At 39.4% G+C, this 17,160-nt stretch overlaps 1 protein-coding gene across 2 annotated transcripts; it reads right to left on the bottom strand.

Moving 5' to 3' along the window:
* Positions 1 to 40: 40 nt before the first annotated feature.
* dhrs12la (dehydrogenase/reductase 12-like a) lies at positions 41 to 16,636 on the bottom strand. Of its 2 annotated transcripts, none has more exons than XM_084951976.1 (10): positions 16,455 to 16,636; positions 14,783 to 14,916; positions 10,876 to 10,958; positions 10,668 to 10,763; positions 10,506 to 10,587; positions 10,347 to 10,408; positions 8,833 to 8,937; positions 7,802 to 7,892; positions 7,538 to 7,675; positions 41 to 998 (listed from the first exon to the last, which is right to left on the bottom strand). In XM_084951976.1, the coding sequence occupies exons 1-10, from the start codon at positions 16,598 to 16,600 to the stop codon at positions 883 to 885; spliced, it is 1,053 nt and encodes a 350-aa protein (XP_084808102.1). In that variant the 5' UTR covers positions 16,601 to 16,636; the 3' UTR covers positions 41 to 882. The 2 variants fall into 2 exon arrangements, with proteins under 2 accessions (XP_084808102.1, XP_084808103.1); XM_084951977.1 differs by having other exon boundaries at positions 7,538 to 7,672.
* Positions 16,637 to 17,160: the final 524 nt, after the last annotated feature.

Here is a 17,160-nt window from a genome sequence, read left to right as displayed (position 1 = left end):
TTCCACTTGTAAGAACTGTTGAACAAACTCACACAAAACGAACACTGCTGTTCTTTATTCAAGCAAGCATTTACAAGAAAGTCAAGTGCAGTCACAGTAAGTAAAACACTGTTTGTTTGGGTTTTTTTTTTTTTTTTTTTTTTAAAGGTGCTCGGCAGATATCACCAAATATAAATCTACAGATTTTATTGCATGTGTCAAGTGATGCTGCTGCACTGTGTGTCTAAGCTCATAAAGAGTACAGCACAATACCAGTCTGGGTTCAGCCTGAACATTACAAAAACTACACTACAGTAAAGCAAATACACAGGTTACTTACAGAGCTTTCAAACACACATGCTTACGTTTGTAAGTCATCAGAACACAAGCAGGACACTGAACCCGTGGCTGGTCGTGTGTGACTTTGGTCCCATCAGATTCCCATCTGATTGACAACTTTAATAAAGTCTCAGTGACAGGTTGTGCTGTCTGTGCTTTATGAGGGATCTCCAAATTGACACAATAACTCACTTATAAAGGCATCACTATCAAACACTTCTACAATAAAGTGTTTAGTTCTTATAAAGTCTGAAAAACATAAAAAAGCTTCTTTATGCAAGTAGTAATAAAGCATTACAAATCTCGCTAATCCCTTCATCATCTGTGACTTTAGTTTGGCATTATGAGGCTGGGATTCCCAAACACATCTTAGCACTCACACTCCTACTCAAAACTAGCGGCTACAGATAGCACTGCCACTTTAAATGAGATTCATTCTTACTCCATCACCTGGGGAACTTTATCTGTTTTGTTTAAAAAAAAAAAAAGAAAAAAAAGAAATCTGAGCCCAGCCTCAGTCGGTGTAAACTTGTTGCATTAGTGTTGTACTGGTCTCCTGCCTACTTAGTGTGACTGAAACGTCTTGGCTAAGTCCTCCAGTACAGACATTAACTTTTGTTCCTCCAGAGGGGAGCTGTGGGTCCAGGCCAAAGGCAGGTGGGTGGACACCATCTTCCGGTCTGTTGCAAACACACACACACACACACACACTGATGTTAACATGATGGGTTGCACTTACAAAAACTGTTGTGTTGTCTAACCAATGGTTTGATTTTCATGTCAAAGAAAACTGATTTCTTGAATTGTTTATCAGGGGGAATATGAAATTAAATCAGCCTTCATATAACCTGTCGTGGAAAGTCAGCACATATCCAAACGCCAGCCTGGTCTTACCCTAAAAGTATCCTGGACCCCTTTGACTAGTGGTGTTAAACTGTTCATTGATTTGTTCATGCTTCTCCTTAAATGCACATCTTAATTTTCTCTCTGTGAGTGTACGCATTCCTCGCACTGAAAGAGATAAGTGTGGCCTCCAGACACTCTTAATGCCCCCATGCCTTGCTCTTCTTTGACTCAAGCTAAAATCTATCCATCCCTTTGTTTCTGCTTCACATTCAGCTTCTTTGTAGCGGCCAAAATACAATGTTGACTTCATTAGGATTTTTTTCCACTCTCATTTGTTGTGCCTCTCTTTGTTTCTTCATCAATTTACACTATATTACAGTCGCCTTGATCCTTTGGCCCTGGATAAACACAATTTATCACAGCAGACTGATGTTTGCACCTCTAATTCAAACAGGAAAGTCAGCATCAGACTGAAAAATGGCATTCCTTATGGGAGAGAGGAGTGTGTGTGTACGCATGTGTGTGTTGGGAGACGGTTGTGGTGGTTATGTCACGATCCCATCGACCTTCTAGTGTCTCCCAGTTCTGACCTGTGACATAAAAACAATCACAAAGGAGGTCACACTTGGGTATACACCCATAATTCTGTAAAACAAATCAAAGTTTGCACTCTGTAATAGAGAAAATGCACAATTTTCCCCTCACCTGTGAACTGATCAATACTCATCACACCTACGCACACAAACATGTGAGTCCAGGTGCAGAGTCTCCCACTGATAAAAGCCCAACAGGTCAGAGGGAGTCTATAGACCTGCTGGCTCCTTCTAATGGATGTGCAAGTTAACATGGGAAGTAACATGGCTATACATCTAAACATTTACACTTGTGACCACAGAGGAGAGATTGATTGCTCCTCCTCTGTCTGCACTCTGCGCTTCTTATCACAGAGACTCAATTAGAGGCTGACAAGCTGAATGTGAGATGTGACATTGGGATAAATCAGTGGAATGGCATGGAAATGTGTCCCTTAGAATAGATGAATGCCATTGCAGTCAATCCATAAAATTATGCCCTCATGGATACATGAGGCCGAAAGATCATATTCTTGACTCTGGCATCTACACTGATGACTATTTCATTGAAGATAGCTACAACAAACAGCGCTGGGCATTTAAGAGCGGCCAACAATTTCAGTACGAGACAGGATATCAATCCCTGGAGACTCAATATTTAAAACGTAAATGTCTTGATGACCTCGAACAGATAATGAAGGTTGGAAGAGGACCTGAAAATGGCCAACATTTATTTGTCACCCTTATTAAACAGATGTTGGCCTTGGATGCAAACCAGCGGATAACACCCTCGGAGGTTTTCCAGCATCCCTTTTTCAACCCTGGCCTCTCTAAGAGGTTCCCGTGTATTGACACTAAAAGAGAACACAGAAGCAATCTCCAGCATTGCTTCTTTGACCACTTCAATTTTCAGTTAGGAAATCAATCAATAAATAAATTGGATAATAATTTTTGTTTGTAATTCTTTATAAATACATTGCTACTGTTTAGCCTCCTAGTAGACATACCTGTGTTATAAATGTGGAACTCCTCTGATTTTCAGAAAATGTGACCTCTGACCTTGAAGTCAAGTTCACTGAGCTTTTCAGTAGATGAACCATGGTATTGATTTAAAAATTCTACGCAATCACAAACTTGGGTGTCCACAGCACCCCGCCATACACCAAACTCAAAAGATTAAGAGGTGTTTTTTAGTTTTTTCATAAAGATTACAACACACAAATAACAAAAATGGCAACATTATTGTTATTTTTGACAACGCTATTTTGAGGTTATCTAATGTAGTGCAAAAAAACAAAATCGAACAAACCCAGATATTAATAATTAAAATAAATAAGGTATATACTACATATTATATAAAATCTTCGTGGTCCACTATGGCGTCAATGAACAGAACAAAGGAATTAAGTCATTTTTATATGACCAGCTACATAGCCATAGTGTGACAAAATGCTTTTATGACAGCTGTGAGTCAAATGAATTTTAATGACCAGGAGAGCAGAGGGAATAGGTATGGTAGTAGCAGTGCATGTGTTTGTGTGCGCGGAGGGAAAAAAAGATATAGATAGATAGATAGATAGATAGATAGATAGATAGATAGATAGATAGATAGATAGATAGATAGAATTTTATTTCAAACATGCAAATATAATTGAAATAACAACAGAAAAAAACAAAAAACAAAACTTAAATATCATCAAGTTTTCATGTATATATCTATGTCTACAGAATGTGTGTGCTTGAAACTTGACATTAAAACATGTCAATCAAACAAATTGTGGGAAAACAGATTATTTTGTACTGTTCAATAGTTTGGAACATTCCTGCAAAGAAATCTGCTCTACTAAAAAGAAGCTTTTACTGACCATCAGTCATAACATTGGTTCAGGCAGGCTCAGCCACAATCATTGACAGTGAGCTAACCTCATTGCCTGTGCCAGTTGATACTCTTCTAAACATCCAAATGGCAACTATTACATTGGGAAAGGCGTTAAAACCGATTTAGCCAGCCCACAGGTGCAGCAAACCTGCAAGCCGCTTTGTAACCCACATTCACCCTGTCAGCCACAGCAGGAAATTAAGCATAATTTCCTGGTCATATGTTCTGTGCTGTGGTTTATGTGCTGCTCCTCCCACCTTAGTCTCTCCATGCATGCATGAGTGGAGAGGTCCCAGAATAGAGCCATGTCACCAAAAATATATTTTACTGCACATATATCATAATCTTAATTGTTCTGCTATCATTGATATTCTACAGTCAACAGTAAAGAGCAGATCCATCAGGCTGCCCCATGCTACTACAGTCCCAAACTTTTGATTTTCGTTCTTGTCCAAGATCCCGGAGAGACTAGTTCTCTCCCAGCTCCAGGCGTACTTGGACACGAACAATATTGCTGAGAAATTTCAATCTGCTTTTAAGCCATTGCATAGTACTGAAACGGCGTTGGTTAGAGGTCTTAATGATATTCTTGTAATTACTGATACTGGACGCCCTATGGTCCTAGTTTTATTGGACCTCTCTTCGGCTTTTGATATGGTGGACCATAACATCCTATTATTAAGACTTGAGCACACTGTGGGTATTAGAGGCACTGCCCTTGACTGGTTTAATTCATACCTCGCTGACAGGTCCTTTTCGGTTAACCTGGGCACCTTCTCCTCTTCCTCTGCACCGGTCTGTTGCGGTGTACCTCAAGGATCAGTTTTAGGCCCCATTCTTTTCTCATTGTATTTGCTCCCTCTAGGCGCAATCTTTGAAAAATACAATATCGCCTTCCACTGTTACGCCAATGACATACAGATCTATTTTGAACTTACTGACGACCTTGCTGTGTCCCTGCACTACTTTCAAGAATGCATGCGGGAGGTCAAAGAATGGTTCCTGAGTAATTCCCTCGTTTTAAACGATAAGAAGACTGAGATTGTGGTGTTCAACAGTAAAATCCCTCGTGTCCAACTTTGTGCTGCCCTGGGTCCTTTTGCTAGCTCTTCCTGTGACTATGTAAGTAACTTGGGTGTACTGCTGGATAGCTCGCTCAAACTTGATAAGCAAGTGTCTGCTGTAGTGAGATCTAGCTTCCACCAACTGCGCCTTATCTCTATTAGTCAAAAAGGTCACGGATTGTGACCTTTTTGACTAATAGGTCACAATCCATGACCTATTAGTCAAAAAGTCTAGTATCCAACTGATCAGACTATGGTCAAGCTTAAAATGATTATAAAGCCTATCGGCAAGTTAGGAGGGCTGGATTGTGTTGAATGCAAATGAAAAGTCAACAAATAATAATCTTGCATGAGTGTTAGGGTCCTCAAGATGCTTATACAAGAAATCCAGGAGTGTGACAACAGCATCCTCCATGCCTCTTCCTGCATTATAGGCAAACTGGAAGGGGTCAAGATGATGTTCAGCTGACATTGAAATCTCTTTCTTAAGTATCTTCTCAAAGGTCTTCATCACTAAAGAAGTCAGAGCCACAGGTCTAAAATCATTCAGTACCTTAGGGGAACTGTCCTTAGCAGCTGGAACAATGACAGCATGTTTCCAAATCTTAGATACTGTCTGTAACTCTAAAGAAAGAGAAAAAATGTGATAAAAAAAAAAATCACACTCAACTGATCAGCACAAGTTTTCAGTACCTGTCCACAGATGTTGTCAGGTCCAGGACTCTTACTCTTAGTGTGTCTAAAGAGATTAGCTACACCCCTCTCATCAATACAAAATGATGTGAGAATGGCAGTCCTTTCTCTTAGTGTACTCGTTTTCATAGAACGATCAAGATTCTCAAAACGAAGATTAAGTACTAACTATCTGCCAAATGTTTGTTGGAGGTAAACCCATCTAAGCAAATGTTACAGCTACCCTTCGTTTGTAGCCCTGTCATGGTTTCCATACCATACCAAGCTCTCTTAAGGTTATTACTACTGAGTTCTGCCTCAATCTTATTTTTGTACCTCATCTTAGGCTTCTTTATTACAACCTTCACCTCCTTCCTCAATATCCTCACAGGGGAAACGTCAACCTCATTAAAAGCAATTTTCCTTTTAAGAATCAGATCCTTGATGTCTTTGTAAAGCCACGGTTTGTTATTGGGGAAAGTCTCTCTCTTAAATTCTCTAGATGGAATCACAGAGTCTTTACAAAAAGGAATGTAGCTACACACCACATCAGTAAGTTCATCCAAGTCAGAAGAGCTCTATTGAAACAAGGACCAGTCAGTGCAATCAAAACACCAGCAAAGGGCAAGAGAACTGTCTTTTGTCGAGACTTTTGACCGCTTCACACAGACCATCTCCCTCTTAATCACAGGTCTATAAGCAGGGAGGAGTTAAACAATGTTGTGATCTGAAGAACCTACTGTCGGTCCAGCCACAGACTTATATGTCCCCTTAATTGGTCCGTAACACAAATCCAGCGTTTTATTATGCCTTGTAGGACAGGTGACATATTGAAAGAATTTTTTCAGTGATTTCTTAAGATTACAATAGTTAGAATCACATAAAAAAGAAAGTTAGGAGGATCCAGAGTGCCTCGGGTGTGTAAGTAATTGTTTGTGAGACTGAACAAAGGGTAGAAAATCTCCATCTTGGAAAAAAACACATGAGAAACAAATCAGGGAAACAATCCGTTCACTCACAAGTTAAAAACAAGGTTAAAAACAAAGTAAAAAAAAAAAAAATGAATTTAAAAAACAACAAAACTCCCCCCACAAAGTTAGAAAACACAATAAACGCCTGCTGTAGGTCACCACAAAAGCAGCGGCAACACGTACACCAACACCTCAAATATGTCTGAATTTCAAAGTATATGAGGTGGCAAAAGCTCAAGCAGGCAGTTCTTACCATACCATAACTTATTTATATAGCACTTTAAAAACAACACAGTGTCAGTTACCCACTGAGGCCATAGTCAGCAAATAAAAATTAGTTTTTAACCTGGATTTAAAGACCAGCACTGAAGTAGATTGCCTAATGTGAAGAGGACGAGCATTTCAAAGCTTCAGGGCCACAGTAGAGAATGCTCCTCTAAGTTTTAGCCGTGATTTAGGGACTGAGAGCAACAGCTACTCAGCTGACTGGAGTTAATAAGGAGGGACATAGGGCTTCAGCAGATTGGACAAATATACAGGTGCGAGACCAGTATTTAAAAAAAAAAGCGGTAAAATAATTTTAAAATAGATCCTAAATTTAATTGGAAGCCAGAGTAAGGAGGCCAGAACTGGAGTAATATGCTCAAATTTTCTTTTACCATTTAAAAACCGTGCTGCAGCATTTTGCACCAGTTGCAGGCATGGCAAAGTGCCTTGGCCATGCCCTATTAAAAGGGAGTTGCAGTAATCCAATTAAATTAATTACAATTTTAAAAAATTAGAGCCATCTATGGCTTTCTTCCAGTTGTTACAGTAAGTTGCTGTCACTTTTGGTTTTATTATTATGAAATTATTATTATAAGTGCAGTATGTATGTCTAGTTTGAAGAGTGCTGTCAGACAACAACCTTTCTCTTCAAGGCCGCTAGGGACATTTTGTGAGTGTGCGTATGAAAAAGTGCATCTGTGTGTGAGTGCTCATTGGTGGTATCTGGCACCAAAGCAGTCCCCTCCAGCTGCAATGGACACAGGCCAAATCCACACATACGCACACCCCATGCAGCACATTCATCTCACTACTGTTCAATACACAATTCAGCTGTGCTATTCTCTCTCTCTTACCAATTTACATTCCTAAATGGAAATCTTGATCATTTATTTTGGATTTTTGTGTTGATATTAAGTGGAAAAAAGAATTTTGCATTGTAAAACATACCCTGATAGAAACGTCCACTTGGGTTTTTGACAGCAGCCTCAGAGACAGCCAGCCACACCACTGTGTCGGCGCCCTGCTCTGGGGTCCGCAGGCTGTCCTTCATGGATTGATGAAAGTCTGGCATAGCATTGGCCACTGCTGGGAAACACACACACAGGTAACAGAGAGCAAATCAACTTAAATACGCACACCTGATGGAATACATCTAATGCTTTTGTAAATTGTGTAAGCATTCGGATGTTACTTTATGTGAGTGAGTGGTACCTGGAGTATCCACCCAGCCAGGATGCATGACGGAGAAGTGGATGTTAGTGTGAGTTTTTGCCAGCTGCTCTGTCATCACCACCTGCTGCCTCTGGAACACACATCATCAAGCACGTCTGAGTGCATCTAGCACGGTCCGTGTACCTCAATGATCGACTGTGAACGCCCGTCTTTGTCATGCGATGAACCAAACCTTTAACACTGCAGGTGATACTTTTAAGTCAAATATCCAACTGCCAATCAGGGCTGAACCCAGACGTTTGCTCACTGGGTAAGTTTTCAGTTTTGAATTCTGGAATGCAAGTTTACCTCTTCATAATATATACCCTCTCACCGGGACAAGACTCATCTCCTTAGCAGTGATCAACTCATTTTACTTTACCTTCCAACTCAAAGACTTTGCCATTAGATTCAGCAGCTCTTGATAACACTTCACAATGGTGTCTTGCTCTCCTGCCACAGGAAAAGCTCTCTCTCACTGCTGTGTCCACTGAGTGAGTGAACAGAGAGGCTTCAGATTGTGACAGAAAGTGGAGAAATATATAGATTTAACTAATACACATATAAACCTAGGAAGATGAGCAAACAGTGGAGGATCATTGCTTAAAAAATGACACAATTAATCAAATAATAATGTTCAGCTAATTTTCTCTTCATCAGCTAATAATTTCAATTTAGGGTGTCTCTCGTTTGGACATAGCAGTAAGCTAAAAGTGAAATACATTTTTAAACCACTGATATAATGTGGATCCTAAATCTATTCATAAATCATCACTTAATCATCTGTCAGCTATACCAAAGATAAATATGTTCTTTCAATATCTGATTAAAGACTGTGCTTAAAATTGTCATATTCTGATACATAGATCAGTATACAATGACCAGAAGACTAATTATACTCTTCTTGTTTTCACTCATTTTCAAACTTTTCAAACTTGCTCGGTTCCTGGAGAACTCAGACAGCTGAAGGACGTTAAACCTGACCAGTCTTGTCAATTGTGACGAGCAGATGCTTCCAATTCAGGTCTTACTTTGTGCTGGGCGTAGACCATGGTGCCGTCGTAGCGGCCTCTCTCAGACTGCAGGTTTCCTGTCCTGAGCTTCTGCACCAGCATTCCACCTGATGACACTGTGATCTGAACACAGGGGAATGAGGATTAATCTGTAGACACCCCCCCAAATATTCACAAGTTTCCTAAAACCCAATGTTACAGCTCTAAATGCTTTGTTTAGTGAGCAAAAAAGTACTGAAACCAGATCACAAATACAGAAACCTAAATAAACCACACTTATCCCAAATCCTCTATTATCACTACAACTGCATTTAATCCTGCATTAAGTGTTGCCGATCTAGTATTTTATTTGTCATTGTGTTATTGCAATGTTTACTTGTGCAAATCCTTGTTCACCTATTAAATAGCCCTCATGCAACAGCTTGGACTCATTACCTGATTATTACACTGTCCAGTTATGTTGGCCAGAGCCTCATATTTTACTGACTGTTTCTGAAAACAATATACAATACTGTGCAAAACTCTTGAGACACTCCTCATTTCTTTTTGTTTTGCTTACAGGGACCGAGACATTTCCTGTCATTTTGAAAAGTGGTCTTGAGCACAAGTTCTTCAGCATTCTGAAGTTTTTCTTTGGACATTGGCTACTTTTCCACACATTTTCACTCTAGGCTTTGTAGATGAGCATTTTTAGAGGAGTGTTTTTGTTGATGTTTGTTAAGCCACTAAACAGTGAAATATGAATCTTTCAAGCATAAAAATGCAAATAACACAAGGGATGAACCAATGTTGTTGAACAGAATGATTTTAAATTGCATCTTTTGACACTTTCTTACTAGCAGCTTGTCAATTAAAAAAATAATGTTTGCATTTTTTAATGGAATCTACAAAAAAGTACAAGTGTCCAGCGTGTCCTTAAAGAACTGAGGAAGCTAGACAAGTAGAGGACAAAAGAAGTGACAGGCCTAAAAGATGTAAAGCAGTATATTAAGTCATGTCTTTAGGAAACAGGAGAAAATAATCTAGAAAAGGTCTGATACAGGACCTGAGGAATGCATCTGGGCCTTCAGTTCACTGAAGCCTCATCAGAGGTGGTCTCACTGACTGTCAAAAAGCCATTCTTAAAGAAGGGAAACTGAGGGAAAAGGCTGATGTTTCAGGGTGGGATCATATTGACAGACAGTAAAACAAAGAAGAGCTTTGAATGTCCTTTAAGAAACCTGGAGAACTATTGCTGAAAACTACTTAAAGAAATTAAAAGAGAGCTTGCCAAAGAGCATTCAGGCTGAGTCCGAGAACAAAGGCAGTCATATCAAATACTAACTTTCCAGCTTGTTAGAATTTTGCACAACAACCTTATATACTTTATTTGGATGTATTCTGGCACAAGGTTCAATAAATCACCTACCTATGTCCCATTTTCCAAGCAGAATATAAAGAAAGGGGTGGTGACTCAAGACTTTTGCACAATATTGTAGGATGAATACTTTATGTGGACTGACAGTGAACATGGGTTGAATGATCAGACTCACCACTCTGGGGTCCACACTCTTCTCCAGCAGTGGAATGAGACTCTTGGTGAGAATGTAAACCCCTGAAGAAGACCAAACATTGAAGTACAAATTAACTATCTTCCATTTTTCCCTTTCATCAGACTGGTCTTCATACCTCTTGTCTGATCTTTGACTCACCCAGGACATTAGTAGCAAAGCTTTTCTCAAGCCCCTCTGCATTCAGATCCCTCTGGCTCATGATGGCACCCGCATTATTGATCTAAAACATATCAATATATGATCATTCAGTGGTTGCAGTTGCCAGGACAAAAACCCCCCAAAGACTAATATGTTGCTCACCAGTACATTGAGAGACTTGTACTTCCTCTTAAAGCCCTCAGCAAACTCCCAGACCTTCTTGGTCTCAGACAGGTCGAGGATATGAACATAGACCTCCTGTAATGACACCAGACATTTAGCAGAATGAATATCAATGTCAACTCTGGTGTAAAACTGAAGGTTGTTTGTGCAAGTCTATCTTGTTGATGAAAAGAGAGTCACACTGTACTTTATTTCCAGTCTCCTTGACAATATCAGCCCTTGCCTCCTCAGCTTTGTCCTTATTCCTGCACACCATGTGGATCGTTCCACCTGTGGCAAAGATCATAACATAAATCATGGTACTAGCAATGGAAATAAGCAGTTGAATACAATGACAAGATAAAGAAGGACCTTAAAATCAACATTTTCCTGAAAAATGGAATGAATACTACAATCTTTAAATTTAAAGTGTGAAAATGTGAGAGTGAATGAATAGTGGAATTGTAAAGCACTTTGAGTGTATAGAAAAGCGCTATATAAATGCAATCCATTATTATTATTATTATTATAAAAGTCTTTTAAGGAGCATCAATGTGCTTTGTGGCCACTATTTTGGAACTGTTTGCTTCCTTAAAACCTGCACTTGAGAGATTACTCGATTGTGAATGTACTTTGTTTTAGCTATTAGCCGCTCATATACAACCCCACTCTTAGAAATTTAAGACAAAAAAAATATTTCCTCATTTTGAATTAATGACAGCAACAGTCCCCTAAAAAAGTTAGGAGACCGCAGCAAACGGCTGGAACAGTAAGTGGTAATAAAAACAGCTGGAGGAACAGTTTGCAACTAACTAGGTTACTTGGCAACAGGTTGTTACATGATTAGGTATAAAAAAAGAGCATCTTAGAGACGCAATTACTCTGAAGTAGAGTTCACCAATCTGGAAAAAACTGTCTGAAAATTGAGGAAAAATTTGAGAATTATTTTCCTCAACATAAAATTCTGAAGTTAACTATCTATTCATCTCCAGTACATGATATCATAAAAAGATTCAATGAACTGGAGAGCGAGATCTCTGTCAACAAAAGCAGCATTGGTCAAGTTACTTGAATATAGTAATTTGTTACTAATTACTGATTACTTAGGGTGACCAACCGTCCCCTTTTCCCCGGACATGTCCACTTTTAACGTTCTGTCCGGGGCTTCTGGGGGAATTTTTGAGATTCATAAAAATGTCCGGGTTTTCCTGTATTCAGAGGACCCATGTGTGTGACGTCATCCCCGAAACTGCTGCTTTGTGAGTGCTTGTTCTGCGCTCACAGGCGGGACAGACAGCGCGCAGCAACGCGCCTAATGATGTTTAAAAGATCCCAAAGAGCAAGTGCATTTTTTCAGACGAACTGCAAAAGAAATTTCTCTCATACCGACCATAGTTGGACTGGCCATCGGGCATTTGCGCGGTGGGCCGATGGTGATTCTTTGTTTTTACGGCCAATGGTTTTGTCGTTGTTGTTGTTTTGTAACGGTATAAACAATGAAAGGTGGTGGATTGGCCAGACACTGGCCGGTGTGTAAAAATAACTCAGTTAATTGGTGGTGTCTATGGCGGAGCTTCCACAGAGGCCAGCAGGTGGATGAGTGTCAGGTGAACTGAACTTCAGGTAAGAAGTTATGACCTGCAGTCTATCTGGGTCAGATATAAACCAAGTTTAGGTGTAGTTTATTTTCGTTGTGCTGACATTTTACAGTCAGTTACAATAACTCGTACTGCGTACTAGCTAGCATGACGGAGTTTCTATACAGCTGGGCGGGTGCTATGATGTTACTGATAGTGATATGATATTGGTTCGGTTATCTGGTGAGAGGGAAACATGAAGATGAAACCAGGAGATGTCCTTACTGAATCATCAGAGCTGAAAAGGTGATGGAGAAACAGGGTTACCTTTAAGGTGGCATGAATGAGTTGAAGGGAAGTTATGAACTGTTTCTGAGAGACAAATAACACCAGGATCCTTTTCTATGTAGCTGACAGCTGGAAACTGTGCAGGGGCGGGTCTAGCAAAGTTTTGCCAGGGGGCCAGGTAGGGCATTAACAGGGAAAGGGGGGCTCAAAGAAATACTTTTCTCTCTTATTCTCATTTAAAATGTCTCGCTTTTAAAAAATAATTATCTGAATCTTACAACCAAAGTTTTTATCTGATGTAAAATGTATAGAAATCATACATATACCAACAAGGCAGTGTACATCACTGTCACAACAGCGTTTGTTTTCATTCAAAGGCTTTATGGCTTTTCCTATAATACCTGGTGGGCCGTTCTCTAGTCAAAATGCCCTGGTCAATTTTTTGTCCCAGTCCAGCCCTCATACCAACCCAGTACTGGTAATTTTTAATGCAGATGAGGCATTATTTCTGTACCATTATTTAATTCCAGAGGTTTTTAAGTTATTTTTTTGCACTTGTTGACTTGTAAAAGCCTATATGACATATTTTATTTCACAATTAATTAACCGCACAGAGAAGGCATTGTTTAAAGTGTCCTCTTTTTTAGAAATCAAAATATGGTCACCCTATGATTACTTCTCCAAGAAAGTAATCCCGTTACTTTACTGATTACTTATTTTCAAAAGTAATTAGTTACTTTACCTTTCAGCCTAATTCTGTTTTTTTCTGCAGAATCCATCAAATAAAATCGAATCAAATGAAAAAGTCTCTTTTTAAAACTTGTTTTATTAGTTTTAATCGTTTAACTTTATGCTCATTGCATCAAGCAAAAATTTAATTATATGCAACTGTCTTTGACTTGAAGAAATTCTTTAACCTTTAAACCTATTTTCTGCATATTCCAGCATATAAAATAATTTTTTTGTGTGTGTTTACACTCACTCTTTCAAATAGATGCTGGTAAAACAGCAAAAAAATTAATAAAATCAAAGATTCAGCAGCACCAAGTCCTGTCACCCTTAAGTCTTTTTTCACCTATTTAGGAGGAGTGGGGCGGGTGGAGGTTTGCCCGGTGCTGCAGCGGTCATGTCAGTGGGGGGATCCGGGGGTTTCTTTGTGAATTTCACATTCCCTTGGCACTGTGCTAGGTGCTTTCTCAGATTAGAAGTTTAATTTTTCGCTGTAGAAAGAAGTTTTCTTCCCACGCAGAGTTTACACCAGACGCTAATGTTTTTGTCACTTTTTACAGAATCAAATTCAAAGTAATGTCAGTACTTTCAAGCTTTAAACGCTGCATGGTTGTACTCTCTCCCGCACTCCATATTATCCATTGTTGGTCTACACACGTCTGTTGCTGCCATGGACTTGCGCGCTTGTACGTCATTGTCACGAGACACTCTCCCAAACAATATCACGGTTTAGTAACCCAGCGTGCTTACGGGAAAGTAACAGTAATCTAATTACTTTTTTGGAACAGTAATCCCTTACTTTACTTGTTACTTGAAAAAAGTAATCGGATTCTCTGCACAAAAGACAAGACAGAAAATTATTATTGGATGTTAATCCTCAGGCCCCCGAGGACTGCATTAAAAACAGACTTCATTCTTTCAGGAACACTTCGAGAAATCACTGTCTATGATCACAGCTCACTGGAGGTTAAAGTTCTTATCCAGACAATGTCTTTTTCAGTGAAGGCCTTGCATATTTCAGCTTGACAATGTTAAACTGCATACTGTTACAACAGCATGGCTTTATAGTAGTAGAGTGAGGGTGCTGAGCTTTCAGACCTTTCCCCAGCTGAAACATTTGGAGCATCATGAAAAGAAAACACAATCACTACACTGTGACAATCAACTTTTATGAGGCGTGTGGCTGCCATCAAATTCAAAATCTTATTTATCTTAAAATTATGCATCAGTTTAAACAACTGATGTTTAAATGTTTAACATCTGTATTTATGAGATTTGCAAAGCATTACATTTTATTTTTATTTACATTTTACCCCAACTTTTGTGTGTTGTAAAACTACAAAAACAATACTTGAGTTTTTGAGTGTTTTTTAAAAAATGTGGAGTTGGGCCTTTTATGAATTCACAGATCCATATGGACATGCATGTTGCTTCTTTCTCTCAGCGATTTTACTATGTGTTGCTTTCCTGTCTGCCATGTTTGGGCTGATTTGTAGACAAACAGGGTCGTAGGTGTGGTACCTCTCTTGGCGATGGCCATGGCAGTGGCTTTTCCGATGCCACTGTTGGCTCCTGTTATCATAAAGGAACGTCCAGCCACAGACACCTCCAGGTCCTTCTCCACAAACCGCTTAGACGCTGATAAGAAGGCATTCCTGTAAAACATCAACACCTACAGCATTTCATATATATACCAGCTGCCTGCTTAGTTGCTGCTGCCATCAGATTTAGCGCTGCCTCTGTGTTCGAGGGGTGAGTGTTTGAGATCATCCTGCTGACTGTAAATGTCCTCACAGCTTTACTGTACAGATACAATGAAGGAAAGTGTGTGCCTGGCATCGTCTCTGTCAAGGAGAGGTTTGGGATGAGAGTGATGGCGGTGACAACAGCAGTCATTTATGAGTATGCGTGTGTCTAAGCGTGTGTGCCACCAAGGACCTCAATTCCCCCCATTGTCTTAGATGGCATTGTTAAGGGCGGTCAAAGTGGGGCATAAAGGGGACAGGCAGAGAGAGAATTACTGAGGTTAAATGCCTGCTCTGTTCGATGGTGTCATGCAGAGAGCTATTAGTGCAGGGTCAGAGCGGGTTGTCGGGCAGCTCTCTGGGAGAATAAGATAACACAGAACAAAGGAGAGAAGGGAAACAATCACGAAAGCACCTCTTCAAAACACTTGGCTTGCTGTGTACTGATGAGGAAAGGCATCTCGGGGCTGCAATAGATCACGCAAGACTGATAAAGCTCTTAGAGCCCTGTTATCGTTCAAAAACTGAGTTATGGTCCTACAAACCTCTCACTTAGTCACTATAAAGTGTACACTGATTCACAAATCTGTGATGTTCAGGGGTCTGTTGCTAAAACCTTCCATCTGTGATCATAAACCACGACTTAAGTCTGCAGCCTCATTTTCACACTTTCAAATGTCAAACATCAAAATTGATCATTAAGATAATACTGTAACATAGTAATACATAGTGTGCTGTAACACTTACAGTTGATTCACAGAAATGTACATTCACTTTAACATTAGGAAGCATTTACCAGCAGCCACCCCCTAATCTATTCATACTTTACACTGCTTTCAGTGGGCGTTTCTTACTGTCACTATGGTTTTGAGTTATTATAGTTTTGTATTTTCTTATTAGTTTTTATTTTTATTTACTTTATTTACTTTGTATTGTTAGAAAATGCTTGGTTTTGATTATGTTTTTATTAGTTTCAGTGTTAGTTTTAGTCTTTATGAATTTATTTTATTTACACCAAATGTCAGAGGTAAGGGTTAGTCAAATCAATTTAGATATTACAATATAAACAGAACTTTTTGAAAGCAGTCGACACAAAAGCTCTTGTACACATCCAAAGCCTCAATAAAAACGTCCATCAAACCCTCATCAGGCAGTTTGTGATACCAAATGTTACTATATTAAACTTTAGTTAGTTTGAATGCTTTCAAAGGTCTGGTTTTCATTTTTATTTTAGTTAACTAAAATGGTTTTATTCACATTTAAGTTGATTATAATAAGCTTGCTATAAATAGCTTACCATCAACTTTCAGTCTTTCAGTTATAAGAAAAGTCTTTAGTTGAGTGCTGATCCTCCACACAAACACACACACTACTGAGGATGCACAGCAGGACAGTCACAGACTCTCTCCGGCTCCCACAGCGCACACACAACAGGACAAATGTCTTACCTGGTGAACTCAGTCACTCCCTTCAGGAACCAGGCGGAGTTGCGGTACAGAGACATGTTGCTGCTCTGGAAGCCTCTCGCTGTGCGCCGCTCACTTCTCCAGCTTTTACCGTGGACCAAAACCACGTGTAGCTCGTGAATAAACATTAGCGGCCGCCCAGCGGCAGCACTAAGACATTACACCAGCGGACAGTAACGCTTTACCCTAACCCTAACCCTAAAAACCTCCTCCCCCCAACCGGAAGACAGTAAGAGGCCTCGAGTGAAATACTCAACATAAAATATTAACATTTCAATTCAATGTTATTTAAACAAAATCACAATAATAATTATTTCAAGGCACTTTATATTGTAGGTCGGAGTGAACCCTCTAACAGTCGGAGGACCCCCTGTGCGCAAGCACTTGGCAACAGTGGTAAGAAAAACTACAAATTAAAAAAAAACAACAATAACAACTAACTACAAGATTTATCAAAAATGACAGTTTTAAGCCTAATCTTAAAAGTAGAGAGGATGTCTGTGTCACAAATCCAAATTGGGAGCTGGTACCACAACAGAGAGCTCTGAAAGCTGAAGCATTTAAAAGATTAATAGATCACTTCCAGAGTGAAGTGATCTATTGGGGTAATACAAGACGGTGAGGTCTTTAACACGATGATGCTTAAAGAAATTGTAAATATAAAATGTAAATATAAAATAGAAATATA

The sequence above is a fragment of the Perissodus microlepis genome, chromosome 14 (assembly GCF_051167445.1).
Source record: "Perissodus microlepis isolate ML-2025 ecotype Zambia chromosome 14, ASM5116744v1, whole genome shotgun sequence".
Classification (NCBI taxonomy): Eukaryota; Metazoa; Chordata; class Actinopteri; order Cichliformes; family Cichlidae; genus Perissodus; species Perissodus microlepis.
Note: the sequence above shows the minus strand (reverse complement) of the source record. Positions and strands in the feature narration are given on the sequence as shown.

What these genes read in the sequence shown, in the direction of transcription:
- dhrs12la (XM_084951976.1), bottom strand. Translation starts at nt 16,600, where the DNA reads ATGTTTATTCACGAGCTACACGTGGTTTTGGTCCACGGTAAAAGCTGG. An exon ending in AGAGTGTGGACCCCAGAGTG is followed by an intron (nt 8,938 to 10,346) that starts GTGAGTCTGATC and finishes CCCTGTGTTCAG; the next exon opens with ATCACAGTGTCATCAGGTGG. An exon ending in TGGCTGGGTGGATACTCCAG is followed by an intron (nt 7,676 to 7,801) that starts GTACCACTCACT and finishes TGTGTTTCCCAG; the next exon opens with CAGTGGCCAATGCTATGCCA.